At 39.6% G+C, this 21,293-nt stretch overlaps 3 protein-coding genes across 3 annotated transcripts; 2 read left to right on the plus strand and 1 right to left on the minus strand.

Moving 5' to 3' along the window:
• Positions 1 to 824: 824 nt before the first annotated feature.
• Positions 825 to 5,501, minus strand: slc25a45 (solute carrier family 25 member 45). Its single transcript, XM_080733361.1, has 7 exons — positions 5,347 to 5,501; positions 4,511 to 4,567; positions 4,282 to 4,325; positions 4,097 to 4,168; positions 2,948 to 3,136; positions 2,281 to 2,515; positions 825 to 1,411 (listed from the first exon to the last, which is right to left on the minus strand). Exons 2-7 carry the CDS (start codon positions 4,545 to 4,547, stop codon positions 1,128 to 1,130), a joined length of 861 nt encoding a protein of 286 aa, XP_080589487.1. The 5' UTR covers positions 4,548 to 4,567; positions 5,347 to 5,501; the 3' UTR covers positions 825 to 1,127.
• Positions 5,502 to 7,514: 2,013 nt separating this feature from the next.
• mad2l2 (mitotic arrest deficient 2 like 2) lies at positions 7,515 to 11,487 on the plus strand. The gene is made up of 8 exons (XM_080734278.1): positions 7,515 to 7,645; positions 7,759 to 7,877; positions 8,010 to 8,081; positions 8,467 to 8,567; positions 9,335 to 9,429; positions 10,587 to 10,660; positions 10,772 to 10,864; positions 10,992 to 11,487. The coding sequence occupies exons 1-8, from the start codon at positions 7,606 to 7,608 to the stop codon at positions 11,028 to 11,030; spliced, it is 633 nt and encodes a 210-aa protein (XP_080590404.1). The 5' UTR covers positions 7,515 to 7,605; the 3' UTR covers positions 11,031 to 11,487.
• Positions 11,488 to 13,097: 1,610 nt separating this feature from the next.
• LOC308292051 (tumor necrosis factor receptor superfamily member 5) lies at positions 13,098 to 17,294 on the plus strand. Its single transcript, XM_080734279.1, has 9 exons — positions 13,098 to 13,161; positions 13,738 to 13,831; positions 15,080 to 15,205; positions 15,831 to 15,986; positions 16,449 to 16,536; positions 16,633 to 16,814; positions 16,916 to 16,932; positions 17,071 to 17,093; positions 17,208 to 17,294. The coding sequence occupies exons 1-9, from the start codon at positions 13,114 to 13,116 to the stop codon at positions 17,260 to 17,262; spliced, it is 789 nt and encodes a 262-aa protein (XP_080590405.1). The 5' UTR covers positions 13,098 to 13,113; the 3' UTR covers positions 17,263 to 17,294.
• Positions 17,295 to 21,293: the final 3,999 nt, after the last annotated feature.

Consider the following 21,293-nt stretch of genomic DNA (forward strand, 5'->3'; position numbering starts at 1 on the left):
GGTGGGTGCAGCGGGGTTAGTGTGCTTTACAATGCTGTAGTTTCTTCACACACTCTAATTTATTTGACCCTAAAACATTCAGTTTGTTAATAATAATAATACTTGACCACACATGCTGACCCACCCTTCCCCCCTGTGTGTGTGTGTGTGGGTGTGTGTGTGTGTGTGTGTGTGTGAGAACAACAGCGCCCCTCCCTTAACATGTGTGGTCAGAAAAGGTACTGCATGCTTGAGGCTACATACACGGACGGACGGACGGACGGCCGGACGGATACCCACACACACGGACATGTATAGGAGACGGTGTGACCACCGCTCAAAAAAGCAAAACAAGACCATTTGCCATTATTTAGTTAATGTTCTCATGATGTGACACATGAAAGACTGACAACTTAAATGGATGATGCTTTGTCACAAGTCTTATGCTCCTTTTTCTATCATGTTTGTATTTGAAAAAAGTAAAAGTTCATAGTTCATAGGCGATATTATTGATGAAGTTCACTAGCATAACTATGATAGCATAACTGGTTTCTGTCGCCATCGTGTGGTTGACAGGGAATTGCTTAAAAAGGAAATATATTACTATTTTCTTGACAAAGACAATTAGACAAAGTAGCAGCAATGTATTTTCAAATGTAGAAGAAAATGTCATTCAAATCAATTATTGCTTAGTTTAATTTTATCACACGCTGCACTATGTTTTTATTTTCTTTTTTCTGTTTCAACGGAGGGTAATAAATTGGCAAAGATTCATGTTATTACTATGAGAGATGCTAAGAGACATTATTTTTCTATTGTCTACACTGAACGCTCCGCTGGGTCTGTCCCATAACCGATGCCTTCACTGCGATGAACTGTGTGTTCATCCATTGTGGTAGGCGTTTGGAATTGTTGGTTTCATTTGCTAAGACACCACTGCTGCATGACCAATAACTACTGTATACTTAATGTCTTACATACAGTACATGTAGAGCATCATACATTCTCCCAAAACATTTAAACACCCAGATCCTACAAACAAACAAACATGTTTGTCAGAGATTTCCTCTACACAGTCTCCCCTGGTCCAAAATACTGAGCAGTTCTTCCATTGTTCCCCCACGGCAAAGGGAGCTGCAGCTTTTAAGTCAGCCCACGGGCGGTGGGCACCAGAGCCTCATCAGACTCTCGTAGCTGAGGAAGGTGATTGCGTTGACAGGGAAAGCCCTGACGCTGTTCAGAAGCAGGCCTTTGAAGAAGACCCTGACACCTTCCTCCCTGACGCTGACCCTCATGCAGTGCAGGACGCCTCTGTACTCGCGGCCCCCGGCACCTGACATCTGAAGCCGGGCTTTGATCACATCCATGGGTGTGGCGAAGGCCCACGTCACCACTCCCGCCACCCCGCCTCCCATCAACACTGCAAACGTGCCTGAAGGAAGAGAATGATATTGATCAAGGAAAGAAGACAAACGTCACAATGAATATATTGTCCAAAAGCCTTACACACATGCATTAAAGAGTCTGATTTGTCAGAATGAACATGCAGGAGAGAGACACTTAAATATTAACCAGACCTTATTGTACTATACAGGACTAAGCACATTAGACATGTCACTCTCCACTACATTCAACAATCATATTGTAGCTGTCAGCATTCAAACAAGTTGACTTGTTGAATTTCAGCCTAGGAGCAGGTGTCCTGTAAGTGACCAATAATGCATTATTGTAAGAGAAGGCAGAACTTTTTGCCAAGCAGCCGGTAGAATTGCAGTAAGCCTGTGATAGTGTCACATTTAAAGCATTGTTATTTGAATGAGCCTATTGCTCTGGGATTTACCAGGACATGTCAGATTTTCAAGTCAAGTCTTGAAGCTGTCAAATTACAAGAAAGTCAAATCATGATTTTCATGATTTGTCCAAGTCTAGTTTTAAGTCTACAGCTCTGATAAATAGTAAGCAATAGTAAGCAGTCTATATATGAGGCTGAAAGATTTCATGAGTCAGGTCTGAAGTACACTGGGTTAAGATTGTAAAAAAACTGGTTGGGTAATCATCATGGTTAGAAATAATGATAGTGAGAAGGTTAACAAACCGCTCACTGGATGATGACGGATGAGGACAGCATTGTAGGATAGACTAGTAAAATTAATGAGTGACATCTTTCAGCAAGAAGCTGTTGGGCTCACAGGCAGTGTTCATGTCTGTTTCACTGAACATAGTACTGTCTCTGAGAGGAGACGCAGAACTTCAAAACCTCCAAACACAACAGAGATGATGACATGTCTCTTGTGCACTGACCTGGCTGTTTGCCGCTCTCGGTCAGAGCTTTGCATACAACCTCATAAGGCAGGAAGTAGAGTCCGTAGCAGGGCACATCACGCAGGGCGAGGGCCAGCCCTCCACGATACAGACCCCTTAGACCCTTCTCCCTGAGGATAACGGTGACACAGTGGGCGGGCCCGCGGTATCTGGCAGTGTTGGTCTGACCCTGCAGACGAACCTTCACCAGGTCACTGGGGGCCGTAACGACAACCTGAAAGTAAAAAAAAAAGTTATCATAAAATATTTCGCCATATCTGATCAGTCACACTGCTTGTAGTCCTGTGGGTCAACAGCACAAATACAAAACACTGCTACGGGTTGGGGTCCTTTGTCCCTAAATAGGTGAACGATGGTGTACCCACTCAAAATGTTACAGCATAAAATCTGTTTTGATTCCAGAAGGAGAGCATGTGAGTTGTTACAGTAGCAGAAGCATTATAACATAGGAATACACACAAAAATAATATTAGTCAGTATAAGTATTGGGGCGACAACAGCAGGTATAATCATCATCATCTCATTTATAATGTAGATTCTCAATGCACTGCACACCAAAGAGACAGAAATGTGTATGTGTGCGATGGTAGACATGCAGAAACCATCTCTGTGTACAAACATTTGAGTTTACAAGTCTCCATATTACCTGTACAAGGCCTGAAAAACAGCCTGCTGTAAAGACTTGTGTGGCGGAGGCGGGGTTGCCTTGACTACGGTCGTTTCGTCTAGACTGAGTGAGGTAGTCCAAAGCGTTGCTATAGGAACCAAATACAACAGAGTTGGTGATGCCCGTGGTGAGGACAGGAAATGCCATTCCCTTGAAGAATCCATGGACCTGGGACAACAGTCGAGTAGAAAATCACAACCCGAAATAATGATTGGTCATATAACAGAGATATGTTTTTTTAGTCACAGTTTAAAACTAGTAAGACGCCTCAGGGCAAGGTCGCGCCAATTCTTGGCCATCTGGCCAGTGATGTATATGGGACCAGTTACCCATATATGGAGACCCCTGCATGATAGTCAACAATGTTATGTCAAAACATGCCCATATATGGGCATTACCAAATATGGGCATTCCCAGATATGATGACAGGGATCTCCATATATGGGCATAAAACGTACCGGTATGTTAATTAGTAAAGCCAAGCAGGGCCTTGACAAGTTAGGGCCTGGATTTGATGCCTTGGGATCTCCATATTTGGGCATAAGCATGTACCTTAACAGGGCATCATCTGGGAATGCCCATACTGTATATGGACATTTTATTTATTTTATCCTTTATTAATATATATCCAGTTGCCCATCTTATGAAAGTGGGCAATTGGTTCGAAAGGTAGGGAGCACAATGAGAGGCCAATACTGCCAGCTGACTTTACCTGATGAATCTACTGACACTTGCCCTAGAAGTGGTAAATGGTGGTAAATGGTGCATTTATATAGCACCGTCATCCAAGGAGCTTTACATAGATTGTGCATTACATTCACCTATTCACACATACACATCCATACACAGACGGCTGAGGAAATCACGCAAGGCACCAACCAACCCGGTCATCGGGAGCAATTAGGTGTTCAGCTTCTTGCTCAAGGACACTTCGACACACTAACTCTAGGGAACCCAGGATCGAACTCGGAACCTTTCCGTTTCCCAAGCGGCCACTCTACCCCTGAGCCACTGTCAACCACGTGTTAAGTGGACAGATGTGTGGGCTTCAAATGCTTTTAAGATTTTCAAGTGGGCCCTGATCCAGAAAAGGTTGGCTGCTCTATAAATGTATTGAATGAAACCTACCCCTTCATGAGAGTATGTTTGTGTCACACAGTGAAAGATCCCCTTGTATATAGACTGGGCTTGCAGGCGCACCTGAAACAAACATGAGAAAATTAAACAAAACCTGTTTCATGCATTTACTCACAATTAATGTATTGTCTTCTCTTGCTTCAGTTTAATTAATGTATTGTGTTTTATAATTTAACCTTCACGGTGTCCACTGGATGTCCGAAAGCCAGTCCCACTGCGCCTGCAGTAACAAGTACACGTAATACATACTGTATCAAAGGTGTGCTCAATGTCTACAGTACAAATATGTACAATATGATCAGTGTGTTCAATGTCTAAGTCAACAAACATAGATACACAGTTTCAACGGTATGCACTATGCTCAATTTTAAAGTTTAATCTTCCTCCCAAAGATGTTCATATTACCTGAAATTGTCCCTGCTATGAATTCCACCAGCGGCATGATCGGCAGAGTTTCCCAACCTGCAAATACAGATCAGGATCATTTCTGCCTGTCAGGACATCCGATCAACATTTATGCATTTGCAACTCTGTGAGTGTGCAAATGTACAAAATACATGCTCAGACAGAGTTAAATTAACACAGAGTATTTCATAGTGGACATTATTGTACATTGTGCTTTACAACTGCTGTAAACCTTAACCTACACTGATCATTCAGCCAAGGCCAGTTAATGTGTTACTGATCACTGACCAGTTAGGACAATTAAACTGGTAGTTAGGACAATTAAACTGGTAATGTGCAGGATACAAAAACAGGTGTGTCTATGCAATGGTCCAGCTTGTAGATCTGCTATTTTCAACTTGCTGGGATTTTCATACATTTGAAAACTTGAATGGGACATTCTGCATAATGAGTAGGCCTACTTTCTACTTTTGATAGCCTACTTTAAGTAACCTACATTTTTATACCAATACTTTTGTACATTTACTCAAGTACATTTTGACTTTTACTTGTAACAGAGTATTTCTACAATGCAGCATTGAAAAAAAAAAAAAAGAAGAAAAAGAAAAAGAAAAAAAAACTTTTCCCACCACTGGGCTAAGTGGGCTGGCTACCGCTGCCACTATGTGAAGTGATTCGCCAACTAAAGCCATCAATCATTAATCTAAAGCTTTAGATTCTAAAGCTTTATATAATAGTTAAATCAATACATCTATAGCGTGCTCTAACGCAAGTCAATTTAATCTCTAATGAAGGGGACATCGTGGTGTTTGTTCTATTAAAAAGCAGAGCCATACCTTTCTCAAGTGTCACCTCATCGCTAAAACATCTGGATGCACTATTACTATGAGTTAAAACTCAAGGCTTGTGTTATTTATACTATGTATCGTGTAACATGTTCTAAACCCGTTTTAACTTCCTATCTTTACTGTATCTGCAGGCTACTGCTGTATCAGCATTGCTGCACCAGTGCCAACAAACCAAGGAGTAAAACAGCAATAAAAGGCTTTGTGGTCAACTTTTAGTTTTATTTTCAAAATAAAATCCCCTTGGAGGAATAAATGATTTATATCACTTAACATTGTAATGTTAAATGTCTATGAGAACAGAAATAATGTATTTAAATAGTAAGATTAATAGCCTATGTTAAAGGAATATGGGGACATATGAAGGAGGGGAAAAACAATCAATAACTATCTCGGAATATGTCTTAGAAGGTTTATTATAATACATATTTTGTAAATCAAATTATAATTGCGATTATTAATATTGTGGATAATTTTGGTAATCTTTTCTTTCTTTCTTTGTACTGTTTTGAACATTTTGTCAAAGGAGAAACGTCTAAGGCTTTTATTTTGAAGGCAACGTGAGTGGTCTGGTGCAGCTTGTCTGGTGGTCTGAGCCATCTGAGAAAACAGAAAACTTTGTCTAAATCATTGTTAATAGTTCAAAACAACAATACCAGATGTTTGAGATATGTTTTCCTTCACCATTTGATACAAATTACTAAATTGTATCTTGTTTAAAATACATGCAAAGCCTGCTGTTGTTGTTGTTGTTGTTGTTGTTGTTGTTGTTGTTGCTGTTGTTGTTGTTGTTGTTGTTGTTGTTGTTGTTGTTGTTGTTGTTGTTGTTGTTGTTGATGATGATGATGATCATGAGTCATTATTTAATCAATCACATAAGCAACATCATGGCAAATAGGCCTAGATGATGTCATGCCCAATTGTGCCATCCATCACAAATAGCCTAATGCTTCAGAAACAACAAGAAATAATTAGATAAACTATAAACACGTGTTCCTACTTCAGCAGCTTATTTTATTTGATCAGTATGAATGTTTAGATCCTCTAAATGGCTGTTATAACATGTGTTGACAAACACTATCATCATCTGCATTGGCTAATTACCTATGTATTACTATGTAATAACCTTGTAGTTCTTTAGATAATGTAATCAAATATTTTGATAACATGAGATATATAAATGTTTTTCAGGCATACTTTACAGTTTGAAAAGATGGTACGATTATATAATGGTACTAAAAGTATAACACTGTTTGTCACTGAGAGAGAGAGAGAGAGAGAGAGAGAGAGAGAGAGAGAGAGAGAGAGAGAGAGAGAGAGAGAGAGAGAGAGAGAGAGAGAGAGAGAGAGAGAGATACAACAAGAAATTCAATATGTGTACAACCTACAACTCAGTTGTAGATTTAAGGAAAGAGGAAAGGGGTTTTGCTTCAGACAGTAGGCCTACCTAACCTATATTTATCATAGATATTTATTACCAAGAACTTGCCTGTTTCACTAAAGTTGTGTAATTCCTCAAATGACCTGCAGGAGGCAGCAATACAAAACGGTCTAGCCTGCAGTTCAATTCTACGTCATCACTAGTGGACAGCAATAACGTGCAAGACAAGTAAACAATGGAGGCGATGAAAAATAAGCGTGATTCCTAAACCCACCAGGATTGAGTTAAGACCCGCCTCCTCTCGATAAAAAGTGCCCATGAACGTTAGTGCTGCTCGCTCAAGTGCACTGCAAAGTACTACCTACTGATCTATTACAATAATACACGCAGCATAATACGCCCAAAGCCATATCCAAACCATAACAATGTATCTGATAATCAGTAAGAGTTTTTATTTTGAGCACAGTAGTGACAAATTAATAGCTTTCTCAGTAGGCTACGTTTTTCTCTTTAGCAAAGTTACAAAGTTTTCCCTTTATTAAATAAGCACAGAACAATTAAGTCAGTTTCAAGTTTTTTTTGCACAGTTTATTTTGAGCACTGTAGTGAGAAATTAATAGCTGTGCATTGTGCAAATGCAGGCTTTTCTCAAGTACAAGTTCATGCCTCTGACTTTATCCACCCTCCATGTGTCAGGCAGGGATTTCAGCCACTCCTGGAAGTCCTCGCGTTTCCGCGAGGCGGGTCTTAACTCAATCCTGGTGGGTTTAGGAATCACGCGAAAAATAAGAAACGTTAAACCGAGTGGGAGAAAGTGCTTCAAAGAGATTTGGTGTAACAGTTAATTAGTTGGTCGTTGAACAGCCATAATGACGACTCTGACGAGACAGGACCTTAATTTTGGACAAGGTAAACACACGGGTTGATGATTACGCTTTGACATTCATTTACCTTACCTTTTTGCTGATCAAATTATGATTGCTGACATTATTGACTTTTTGATTATTATTTGTTTTCCCCAGTGGTGGCTGACATTCTGTGTGAGTTCCTGGAGGTTGCTATTCATCTGATATTATACGTGCGTGAAGTGTACCCCTCTGGGATATTTCAGAAGAGGAAGAAATATAATGTTCCTGTTCAGGTAATAATGCTGGAGCAAGAAACCTCTGCAGTCTGTAGGCTACATTACAACATAATAGTTATTATTATGTACACCTGAATGCTGATTCTAGGTCTATTAACGGTGTATGTGTCTGTTGAACTTATATTCTAGATGTCATGTCATCCCGAGCTTAATCAATATATTCAAGATACTCTTCACTGTGTGAAGCCACTCATCGAGAAGGTAAGGGAACAGAGCTTGCACAGGTATATTGTTTAGAAAAGTGTAGGCATGTACCATGGATATGTGGTGGGAAAAGTACAATTTCTTTACTAAGTAAAAGTACATCAGTACTGCAATATTGCAGATATACTCTTACGTTACAAGTAAAAGTCCTGTATAAGTGCTTGGCATCACAACTCAATAAATAGGTAATTAAATAATAATAAGTACTATTACTTTTGGTACTTTAAGTATTGCCATTGTATTTTTGCCATTGTATTTTAAATCTGAGATCTAGTGGAGTAAAAGTATTGAAAATTGTAAATACTGAAGGAAGTACATGTACTTAGTTGCTCTCCACCACTGTGTGGAGTGGACTTCACCTGTGTTCCATTTCCACCACCAGAATGATGCTGAGAAGGTGGTGGTCGTTATCATGGATAAAGAGCATCATCCAGTGGAGCGATTTGTCTTTGAGATCTCCCAGCCTCCGCTGCTGTCCATTAGGTAATTCATTTAATTTTATTCTTATTTATGAGTGTATGGTACTGTGTAATGTCACATAATGTGCCTTGAGTATAGACCTTTTTCTGGAGCGCTGCCGTGTAGCTGCGTTGTCGCTGTGCGAAGTGGTGCCGCTTGTCATCGTAGTCATGGAAGCAGCTCTGAGAAATCCATCTATACACAGATTCTTCATGGCTAGAATGTTTATGGCAAATTAGTTTACGTTTTCCATCATTGCATGTCACGCTGGAGTTTAAACACAAACATAACAAACCATATAGCTCTTATTAAGACAGATTCTAAACTGTTGAATACATTTATTGAGACACCAATATATCAAAGTTGAGGAGATGTTTACTGATTGTAGAAGTAAACAAGAACTGCACTCTGTCGAGGTGCTAACTTGCGCCTTGTGCACAAGTATGGCGCTCACCACTGCCGATGCCAGTGACATCACCACTGGCATCACCAGGAATGCTGGTCCCTCATTGGCTGTTAATGATGACACACACAGCTACCTACTTACGGTACCTACGCAGCCGAACACAGAACTTCTGCTGGCCTAAGTGATAACAGTCAAGTGTTACAATTGTGTCTTGTTTACCTGGAGTCTAGTTGGTTATACACAGGTATTACTTATTCAGTGCTGTTGATCCTCAACATGACGTGCAGCAGGCTAACTAGTCTGTCATATGCCGTCAAAGGCCATTGGCTTTATGAACTTACTGAATGCCATTGATTTGAACTCTGTGTGGTTTTGTGATTTACAGTTCTGAGACGTTACTGTCACACGTAGAGCAGCTGCTGAGGGCTTTCATCCTTAAGATCAGCGTGTGTGATGCTGTTCTAAATAACAATCCACCAGGTAAGCAAACTGTTCTTTTTACATGAATTTAACCACATTAACCCTGGTGACTATTTTGAGAAAATGTGTAGATTTAAATTTGTATTTATATACCTTTTTTACACACGTAAAAAAAGGAATGAAAAATAGCAGATCCACAAGCTCCCAATGCGTTACTTTTGTGATTTGTTGTACAATAAAGTACTAGGGTGTATGTAAGTAGTTAAGCCACTTGTTTGCAAATGAAGGGTTAGGGTTAGGGTTAGGGTTAGGGTTAGGGTTGCTTCATACTCATACCAATAAACTCACAGTCTTCTACTGATGTCCATCCACTGCAGTCTGCAGCTTTAGTGGTTACTAATTAGTTATCGATTTGATACCACTTTTTCATCACTGATAATCATTCTTGGTTTTACAGCAGAGGCCAAGCTGTTTCGAAGAGGGTCTGTGGTTCTGTCTGTCTGACTGGGGCTAATCTCACAAACCGCTGGACTGATCAGCACCAAATGTCTTGTGCATGTTGCTCATATGCCAAGGAAGTTTCAAATATTTAACTTTCAAAAACTATTTGGAAGTTTTATACTGGAAGTCAGTGGCGGTCGAATCGGGCTATATGGACGGCTGACATCTACAGTAGATGACTAGATGACTAATGTCATTAATGATGCACCGGTATACCGGCCGTTGTCTTGTTTATTAGTCAGCCAGTATGTACTTGTATCTCAAGCTCAAGGACATTTAATCATCAAACATTCAGTTTATATATTATATACCCCTGGCCCTGACTGAGTAGCTGCAGATCAGTGATAGGTTCTTTGAATGTTTTTTTCATAAAGCCTGTATCTGCAAAATCGTAATAAAAAAACCCATGGCCTTTACAGAGAAATGGTTCAGGGGGTTTTGACAAAGCGAAAACCACAAGGCTTGATGAAAACCTAAAATCTGATAAATTAGATAAATCTATTGTATTTTTATTGCCGTCTACTAAAAGGCAATATGTGAACAGTTCGGACTTTCAGAGATCAGTAGTAGTAGACCAGCGTATAGTTATGGTAGCCATAGTTTAATACTTTGTCGCACATGTTGCAAGCTTGTAGATCTGCTATTTTCGACACCGATGTACGACAAAGAATGAATCGGGCTTGACTCCATTTGCTATTTCATTGTTCTTGTGGTAGGGTGTTCGTTTACTGTGTTAGTGCATACCAGAGAGGCTGCAACACGCAACATGGAGAAGATTCAAGTCATCAAGGTGAGATGTCTTGATTCACTTTGTAAGGTTCATATTGTGCTCCGCTCTTACATAAGAGCAGATTTCTTCAGTGTGATCAATACATTTAACATTAAGGTTTTATGCCTACAGGACTTCCCATGGATAGTGGCTGATGAGCAAGAAGTCCACATGCAGGAGCCTAGGCTCATTCCACTGAAGACTCTTACGTCTGACATCGTAAAAGTAAGTATAATATCACCGCCTGGGTAGTAGTAACATCACAAGCCGATCATCGATCATCCCCTGGCGCTATTGTACCAGGTTGATGTTTTAATAATGTTCTTTTTTTCCTGGATTATCTCTTCATCAGATGCAGCTCTATGTGGAGGAGAGAGCCCAGAAAACATAGAGTGCATATCTCATCAAAGAGAGAACCTTTGCAGCATCTGGTGAACCTCTCGCCAGACAAATCAATGAGAAAGAGCAATGAAGCTGGAATGTTTCCTAGACTGGTTCAGTCTAGGAAGTCTGTTCAAAGTATAACAAGAGAACAGATCTTTGTGGAATGTACGGTATTTGTTATTAACTTTAAGTATGCTCTTGCGTTACTTTAATGTGTTGTAAAAGTTGTTTATACTGTGTCTTTGTGTTTTTGTTAAAACTATCTACCTGAAATGATATGTCAAAGCAATTACATGTTGGATACCTGTCTACTTACAGTGTGTGTGTGTGTGTGTGTGTGTGTGTGTGTGTGTGTGTGTGTGTGTGTGTGTGTGTGTGTGTGTGTGTGTGTGTGTGTGTGTGTGTGTGTGTGTGTGTGTGTGTGTGTGTAATTGGATCTTATTGTGTTTCCCTACCCAAATGCATTGTGATCAGCAGTACTGACGTGGCAGATGTCTCACAGATACCAACACTGTACAGTATGTTACTTGAATAACAGAATGTAAATAAATGCTCATTTTTTAAGGGATAATCAATGAAAGTGATTGATTTCACTTGCTTGTGTGCACCGCATACCAAGGAATTAACCATTTGTGACAGCAGATGTTCTGATATTTCAACTCGTTATAACAATATTTGTAGAGGCCATAATTCTATTGAACCCTGAGTTCTAATGAAGGATGACTCGGAACAATGATTTCAAAATTCACTTTTATTAAAACAGTCTGTAAAAAACTATATTAAAATGATCTAGCTAGCTTGTGTAGCTTCTGTGAATGAGTGTTCATGTTCATCTTGGCATTGCTTTAAATCCCTATAGCTATCTGAAGAGAGAATGTTGAATGTTAAATTATGCAACATAATCAGATGGTTGATTACTGCTGAACTTCAAAAACTCAACCCATTTGCCTGCTTTCGCTTTGTTAGAAATTGAAAGGTGTTATTTGATTCTTGTTTTACTATCTGTGGAGATCAAAAGTCCCCCTCTTTGTCAGACTTAAAAGAGTTCATTTGTCACTTTCACCACTTCACTTTGCTGCAAAGTCTGTCTCTCTGAATGTCTTTAAATCCCTAAAGTTATCTGAGGAGAGGGTGTTGGTCTTGACTGACGCCATGATATTCACTCTATGGGAGGAGGAAAAAGTCCCCCCTGTAATCAGCCTTCTTTTATGTTTAAAGGGCAAGATAATAATTTTGACTTGCCAATAAGTAACTAACTATAGCCACCTGGTCAAATTACTTCTTTACGAACCTACTTGTCCAATAATAGTCATGTGAATCTGAAGGTAGACTTACAGTAAGTTCAATATTGGAGCATGAAGACATCTGTAGCTATAGCTACTGTGTTAGTGTACTACAGTCACTGTGTCCCACTCATCTGTTTGTCTGCATTCTCTGTTAAAATTATGATATTTTTCCCACCATTCTCATCATCAGATATCCTGCCCTCCATCTGGCATGAATTTCTCTCTCTTTCTTTTAATTTTTTAGCTTTTTTGCTGGATGTGCTACTAACCCCTCTTGCAATATAGACTCATGACCAAGAATTCCAAGAATTTGGAACACACATTATCCTACAAAAATGTGAAGGGAGCATGTACTGTAGGCCCAGCCTGGCATGGTCAGACTAATATCACAGCTGCCATGCCACAGTACAACCCTAGACCCACAGGCCACAGCACTGCAAGTGAATCAGCTTGGCAAACACCCTGAGACAATTACGGGAGATGGTACCAATGCAAATCAATCAGTACAAAGCATAATAATGGAACACAGTATCAAAATGCACATCAAGGTCCCTCCATACTGTACACAGGTGAGAAGCATTTCTACTGTCGCAAAGGGACATTAGACAATATTTATTTTGGCTCTTTGCAGCCTATGGTTTGAAGTGGCAATGTTGCGTAATCAGGCATACTTTTGAAAATGAAAGTATATAGCTACTGTATGCAGATGAACCTCCTTTCTAGTTACTGTGGCTACTGTCATTTCCTTGACGCTGGCAGTATGTTTTCTTCATGGCTGCCATGAAGAAAACAAAAGCATTCAACATGTCATATGAAATGCCAAGAACACGATGGGCGATTGGATCATTACTGGTAAATATTGTTCTTGCTTGTATGTCTCTCTTTCTCTCTCTCTCTCTCTCTCTCTATGCAATCTTTTTTTACAGTAGGCTACACGTGTTTTGTGTGTTGTATCTTGTCTGCCATTTGAAACGACTATAGCTATGTGTTTCAGCTATTTAAAATTGTGCATAGTTCGGGGCATCATGGAAAAATAATGCTTGCTTGCTTTTCACAGCAACCAAGTAAACAGATGTTGTGTTTATTAGGTAATAACATTAGTTGTGGGTGTCTTATTTGGGTTTCACTGTTTCACACAGCATACCTATTCTGGGGGAACATTCGCCTCTACTTTTTGGGAGGATATTTTTGGATAGAGATTTGATGTTGACAGGGGGAAAACTGTCCGATAGAGTGTTTAAGTGGTTAACTTAATGCTGCCAGTCAAAACAATAGACATGACTCATTGTCCTGAGTCATAACAATGGGTCCCTTGACTCTCCCTGAATAAATAGGCTAAGGGTAAAGAAAGAAAGACACCGAATTGAGTCAGATTTGCTTTAATTCATAACGTCACTGAATAACTGATGATATTTTCATTGTCCATAGATTTTTATGATACATATCCATGTTGGACCTGCCACCACCTGTCCCCATGCAGAGTATATTATAGGGGAGAAATGCTGCTCAATGTGTTCCTCAGGTAAGAACTAACAAAACTATCTATTTGATAAATTATGTATTATTTGTGTTACCTTTAGTTATAGCCATGTGGTACATTCCAGGTACTGTACATTACATCAAATACTTCAAACAGTTGCTTCCCTCTGATTGGATTAACACGTTAATAAGGACCATAATATACCTTACAACGGGCAACCATGCTGACGTGAACAGTATTATGAGATTACATCCTGTACAGGAAAGTTACATCTATCTGTACTATCAAGAAATCTCGGTCTGTCTCACAAAAAAGTATCCGGTGCACAACTCTGTGTGCAAAGTGTGTGAGGTGTGCAGTACCAAATGGCATTTTGGACAGACCAATTAACAGTTTACGGTTACAGACAGGGGTGTCTGACCAAATTCTTGGCCTTGGGGAAAAGGATTCAGTGTGGGCCCCCAATGAATGTTCGTTCATCATAGGGGGAGGGGGCTTTTCAGGGCCCCCATTCACCTTGGGCCCTAGCAACTTTTCCCCCCTACAGAGAACCGAAAAAGTAAAAAATATATATATATATATCAGCCCAAGGTATGGTATGGTATGGTATGGTATGGGTTTATTGCTTAGTCCCCAAAGGGAAACATGTTTTGCCACCAGAGCGAATACAAATACACAAAATCAATGACAACATAAAACAAACATAGAAATACACAACAAATAACAATAACAGACTTTACAAGTTACATGTCACCCTCCCAAAAACCAAGCTAGCGATGTACGTTAACGCTAAGGAATCTAACAGCAGCAGGAACAAAGGATTTCTTCATTCGCTCAGTAGATATTATAGGCATCAAAAACCTGTTGCTGAACTTGCTACGCAGGTCCTTAAATACCTTATAGAGAGGATGGCCTTCAAAGGAAAGAATAGTGTTCAATTTGGTCCTCATTCGCTTGGCTATAGTGATATCCAAAGTATCCTGAGGGAGGCCAATCACTGAGCCAGCCTTTTTAATCAATTTATTGATTCGGTTTTTATCATCGGCCGTGATGCTGCCCCCCCAGCAGAGCACAGCATAAAAGAGGACACTAGCAAGGATACCTTGGTAGAATACATGAAGAAGTGGCCTACTGATCTCAAAAGATCTGAGCTTTCTCAAGACAAGAAGGGCCTGAGAAAGACGCATAAAAGTGTCTTTGGGAGATTGTATGCATCGGCTTCACTGATTGCCTACAGTATAAACTGCAGAAACTGCAGTATAAACTGAAATGAAATGGTCTGTCCAACAGGAGCCCGGGTTCATAAACATTGCACAGAGTTCTCCAGTACATCCTGCATACCCTGCAATGAAGGAACCTTCCTAGACCAGCCTAGTGGACGTACACAATGTTTTTCATGTACCAGCTGTGATACAGGTACATTTTCTGTAAACATTATAGGTTTAGTATAAATGGTTTCACAGTCAGGGATTATACACCTTATGATTTGTATACTGTTGCTTTTCAAGTCTAAATCACATGTTTCGTCATTTAATGTCTGATTGCGACCGTCAGGTCACAGTTACTATCAAAACCTCCACCGGCTGTCAGTCAGTCTGTCTGTCTGTCAGTCAAGTCACACGTCACACTTTTCCCCTTCTCATATCGCCGCCACCGTTGCCCCGATCCATGCCAAACTTTGCACACACACTTCTCACATGGCCCTCTTCTAGCGCCACCATGAGGCCGATTCTTGCAAAACACATTTTTGGACACTGCTCCTACAGATTTTGCCCTAAAATCACACAAAGCGGTATAGAGTCCTGGCATCAACATGGATCTGTCCCATTTAGCGCCACCATCAGGCCGATTTTTTCAAAAACATTTTCGGACACTGCTCCTACAGATTTTGCCCTAAAATCACACAAAGCGGTGTATACATGTGACCTGACGGTCGCTTATCTCCCGATTAGGGAGTCTTACTGGTGTAGGCTACTCCTGTAAAACCAAATGAACATGAACTGATATCAAATCTTTAACTTCCTTTCAATGTAATGAACAGCTTCTGGTATGAAGGTGAAGAGGCCTTGCACAACAACATCAGATGCAGTGTGTGAACCACTAGAGGGATTCTATTGTAAAGACAGAAGAGAGGATGGTTGTATTGAAGCACAGAGACACAACACATGCAAACCTGGTCAATACATCAGTCAAAGAGGTGGGTCTAATTCAAGAGAAATGAGTGAAAGGAATAATTCAGGATTTAAGAAGCCAATGTGATTCATCAGGAGTCCGAACTGGTCATTTCTGCAAAACACAGAGTAGGGCCTACTTTGCTGACTGTTTTGGTTTCTGAGAAATGTAAATGAAAACGAACACCTCCTATGCTATAGTACCATTAAAACATGTAGTTAACTATTTTCAAAAGTCTTTAAAAGTCATAGAGTGTGAGATTTAAAACAACAATTGTCTACTTCTGATGTCAGAACAAGTAACGTCTTGATGCAATCAGACAGGTTTCTTTTTATTAAAATACGGTAGCCATTATGTTTAACCTGAATCAATTTACCTTGTGTTGTTGGGATTGCAATCTTTTGTTATTTTTACTACCAGAATAGAGAAGTCAAAATGGTTTGGTCAAAATGGCTGGTTTCAATGTATGCCATGTGTGTTTGTTTAGGAACATCTTCTACAGATACTGTGTGCACTGACTGTACTGGTGATACATATTCAAATGGTACATTTACAACTTGTCACTCACACACAGAGTAAGTGTAACTTAGAGAAGAGTGAATTCCAACCATCATCATATAAAACCATAAAGTGGTCATATACCAATTACAATGTTTCTTCTGTTCTCCCAGCTGTGAATCTATTGGACTTCATCTAATAAAACCAGGATATCACTCAAGCGATTCTACATGTGGAGAAAGTTCTAATTCAAAAACGGATGTTGGTGTTATTGTTGGTGTTGTTGTTGGGGTTGTGATTCTGCTAGTGATTATATCATTATCCCTATATGCATGGTGCCGTCTAAGAAGAGGAGGTAAGCTTACATTTCTAAAAACTTCAGCTTGTACAGTAATAGTCATGCTTGCTGTGTTATTGTGATGTCATAAACTGACAGATCTCATTGTTATTCCACAGAATGGAGAATAGTGCAGGTTTGTTTCCCCAAACTCTTCTATTTAACTTTTAACTTTTGTAAGAGGATACATCTAAATGAAAACATTACATTGATGTGTATGTTGTTGCATCTTGCTCATTTTGAATAATATGTTTTATTTTCAAGGCCACAACAGAACCCTCACAACCAGATACACAGGTAGGATGCCACTGAACACATCTCCTTACTTAATAAATGCATACTACTGACCAAAGACTGTCAAAAGGTATTTCAGATGTCTCAACAATAATCACCCCCACCCCGCCGCCCCAGGTTTCAAGCATCTGATTCTCCATCACTACACCTACAAACAGAGATGTCTTCCTAACACCACACAGAATCACCAGGACAGAGTTTGTGATATTTATGTGATGTGATATTTATGGTATCTCTATTATTATATTATAATTATAATCTTAGCCCTATATTTCATTGCTGTCTTGCGGAACATGCCATACTAAAATGTCTCTGCTTAACTGACAAATAAATAGAGTTGACCCCTCTTCATTCTTGAGTCTCTTGATTTGTGCTCCCTCTAGCTATGATCTGAACACATTACACACAGACAGCCGGCAGCAATGTTACATAAATTCAGATCAAATCCTCCTTTCATTTGACTTGAAGACTGACCAACCTTCCAGGCTTCTGACTCTGATTGTTTCTGCCTCATGAAGATGAAGTTATGTTTGTCTTATGTAGCCTAGTTGGTCCTTATTCATTATTGATTAATCAGTAATGGTTTAACTGTCTGCTTGATCACTTGATGGAGGAGCAGGAGCTAATTGGAGCACTGATGTATGTTAGAGGCTAACCTTTCTAGTGCAAAAATGACAACCAAGGTAATCAAAAAAGTCAACCAAAGAATTTGTTTCCTGCAGAGGATCGCCCCGCTGGTGAATAGCAAAACACAGAGGACTCTAGTAGATGCACTTATTCTGCCCCCCATTGACTATGGTATCACAATGCCCCAAATCCCTTAAAGTTAAAGCTCCAAACAGCCCAAAACAAACTGATTTAGGGTCCTGTTTGGCCTTTTTTCATGGGCCCACCTCAGTACAGCATCTTGTACAAGAATCACTACACCAAGGAGTGTAAATCCCTAACCTCCTTCAAAATTGGTCTGAAAAGACGGCTGCTTCTCGAAACGTACCCATACTCACCTCCCCTTTTCCACTGTAAATATCTGCTTCTTCTGTTTATTTAATTTACCTATATATTGTTCCTGCCTTGGTAATTGATGTTATCCTATGCATAGTACTGTGTTCTATCCTTCTGTCTTTCAATGTTATGTGAGATACATGAAGTGGTTCCTGTGTAAATAAGCCGAAAAGCTTACTAGGATCTCCTTTTAGTTGACCTTGTACCAGTGATTTGTACTGTCATGAAACTGTACTTTTTCCAATGCAAACTTCTAATAAATTCTTCAATCAATGAACCAAGCCTATACTCTACTTAATAGGCAGATCTTATGCAATTCAGAGTAAATTCTCCTAATTCCTTTAAATCGGAATAAGGATGAATGACTGGGACATCTGGCTGTGAGGCAGAAAGACTCCTACATAACCTTTGGAGTCAATGGATGATAAACTCAGATCAATAAAGATCAGAAACTTATAAAGAGGACAATTCACTCTTTGTCACGTCCCGCCCCATGTCGCTCTGTTACTAGGTGGGACAGAAAAGCCAGGGAAGACTTTTTTGATTGTATTTTAATTGTAATTCTGCCCATTTAAAATATATGTACCCAATAGAATATCTTAGTTACATCGATATCGTTCATGTGAACTAGTTTGTTGAAACTTATTCATTATAATTCTGGCTGGAATTCAGCCTTCAACCGCCAGCAGCGGGGGTGAGACCTCCGCATCAGTCACAATGCAGAAGTCTAGCAGGAGATGTCTATGCAATGCTAGTAATCCACATAGTGATTTTTGAGCGGTGGTCACAACGCTCCTATACGTGGCCGTGTGTGTGGGTCTGTCTGTCTGTCTGCGTGTCTGTCTGTCTGTCTGTCTGTCTGTCTGTCTGTCTGTAGCCTGCAGTAACCTTTTCTGACCACACATGTTAAGGGAGGGGCGCTGTTGTTCAGGCCAGGCCAGACCAGGCACACACACACACACACACACACACACACACACACACACACACACACACACACACACACACACACACACACAGGGGGGAAGGGGGGGGGGGGGGGGGGGGGGGGAACCACCGCTCAGTTCACACGGGTGTGATTTTTTTTTATCATTTCAACAAATATTCACTGTGTATTCACTCCATTGTGTTCCAAAATGTTCCTATTTATCATGACAAAGAAAAATATAAAATACAAATAAATATCAATTTAAAATTACACTCTTTCCATTTATGTGAATGAAAGAAAGAGGACTTTGTCCCACTGCATATCTCCTCCCCCTGTAGCAAAAGAGAAGGATTTTTCTGGTTGGCCAGTCAGGGACCAATCAGAAGGCTTACAAAGGGTGAATTGTAACAAACGTGTTACATTCCTTGGGCGAAATTTCGGCCTCACAAAACTATGAAAAGTGATGAGACATCACTTATTTTTGATCACTCATCACTTTTCACAGTTTTGTGGGCCTGAGATTTTGCCCAAGGAATGTTTTTCATGCAAAACAAAAGCTTGCAATAGATTCAGAATCATGAAGAACCCCTAGTTTGACCCCTCACATCCTACTTAAAGCAGATTTTTTTCTTTTTTAAATATTTTTCTTTTCCTGTATAGTGAAGTCGATGGGACAGTGAATATACAAATGGCCATAACTTTTTTAGCGATGTTTCCGGCAGAGCAGGCCTCTCATTCTGTGGACCTTAATGACCAAACTAAAAACAGAAATAAAAAGTACGGCATAACATCACAGGTCATCTCACATTCTGGGTAACTGGGTCCCTGGCTATCAGGACTTGATTTCATGCTATACAGAGAGAGAGGCTGAATCATGGGAATGTTTAGTGTATACCTGTAGTTCGGCAATTTTAATATAAACTAGCCTTCCCCCCGTGGTGTGAAGCTGGGAGTGCGCTGCTTGTTGACGCCCATTTGTGATGTAAATCGCATCACAGGACAAAGCCGCCTACAGGCCAAAATTTGGGAAAATATTTTAAACATTTGGGGATTATGAGAAGTAGAGACACATTTGAAGGTGATAAAGTTGATGTTGGGCAAGGTACATGCGTTATTGATTTTTGTATTATGTTTTTTAGACAATTGAACAACTGCTGAATGTGGAGTTACAGATGGAAACACAAAGGGACAAACACACTATTTTTTGGTGCGATTCTGATTAGGTTGTGGGATGTGTCATTTTCAGTTCTGTGTATTTTGTCACATGAGTGACATATAGAACCAAAACAAAGACTGTAAAGAGGAACTAAAATGCTGACCTAGTTTCACTTTGACTAAGGACTGTATAGTTTTTTGGAAGAACTTGATAGAATTGTCAATGTTCACAAAAATATAAATCTCAGCCTCTGAGAAACATGAAATAAAAAAAACACTTGAGAGTTAAAACGTTGTCTACTGAAAATGACTTTAATTTACCCAACTGTTCTTATTTTTAATACAACAATAAAACAAACAACAAACAAACAAATAAATAGAACATAAATGGAATGGTTCCAGTAAATACATAAATGGTCCTTGTGCATGTCCAATATCATGTGACTTTTTAGACAGTTTGACTTATTCTAGATGACAAACCACGGTCAAAGCCACAGTCCAGAGTCTAGACATTAACCTCAATATAATCTTATCTTTTCCTTTGAATTGCTATGTGGGCTGTAAATAAAGGATTGATGGATTCATTATACTTCTCTCAGTATCAGCAGAAAGATACATTCATAAGACACATAAAACAATCAGATCATTGATTATCATTCAATGTATTCAACACATTATTCTAATTATTGTGTGCACACAGACATATAAATTACATTTTGCAATAAGCCTTTAATTATGTTGGAGTCATGAGCTTTCCTAGGCATGTGATAGGCAAATGTGATAGTGAAAGTATTCTGAATTAAATGAAAGTATTATATAACAGAGAAGCACTCCGGTGAGTAGGCTACACTTGATTTTACTGGTCATATTTGTATTAGTTATAGTCTTTGTAGGTTATGTGTTGGCTTTTGTTCACATGATCAATGTTAGGCTACTTGACTGACAATAAGAGGAGAGAGCAAGCTGTGAAAGGTGTTACACAATCGAGTGCAGTTAACCATGTAGGCTACACTACGTACTTTTAAGTAGTTATATATGCCCTATGTTTGTCTTTTTCTACAGATAATCTCACTTTTGTTTTGGATACCTGCTTGATGATGCCGTTCGTTAGTTGTCCT

Source organism: Nannobrachium achirus (genome assembly GCF_963921795.1).
Source record: "Nannobrachium achirus genome assembly, chromosome: 9".
NCBI lineage: Eukaryota > Metazoa > Chordata > Actinopteri > Myctophiformes > Myctophidae > Nannobrachium > Nannobrachium achirus.

Coding starts and splice junctions, on each gene's coding strand:
- slc25a45 (XM_080733361.1), bottom strand. CDS start 4,547: ATGCCGCTGGTGGAATTCATAGCAGGGACAATTTCAG. Junction 4,326..4,510: donor CATAGCAGGGACAATTTCAG/GTAATATGAACA, acceptor TTGTTACTGCAG/GCGCAGTGGGACTGGCTTTC. Junction 1,412..2,280: donor CGAGAGCGGCAAACAGCCAG/GTCAGTGCACAA, acceptor CTCTTCCTTCAG/GCACGTTTGCAGTGTTGATG.
- mad2l2 (XM_080734278.1), top strand. CDS start 7,606: ATGACGACTCTGACGAGACAGGACCTTAATTTTGGACAAG. Junction 7,646..7,758: donor GGACCTTAATTTTGGACAAG/GTAAACACACGG, acceptor TGTTTTCCCCAG/TGGTGGCTGACATTCTGTGT. Junction 8,568..9,334: donor CCTCCGCTGCTGTCCATTAG/GTAATTCATTTA, acceptor TGTGATTTACAG/TTCTGAGACGTTACTGTCAC.
- LOC308292051 (XM_080734279.1), top strand. CDS start 13,114: ATGTCATATGAAATGCCAAGAACACGATGGGCGATTGGATCATTACTG. Junction 13,162..13,737: donor GGGCGATTGGATCATTACTG/GTAAATATTGTT, acceptor CATTGTCCATAG/ATTTTTATGATACATATCCA. Junction 15,206..15,830: donor ATGTACCAGCTGTGATACAG/GTACATTTTCTG, acceptor TGTAATGAACAG/CTTCTGGTATGAAGGTGAAG.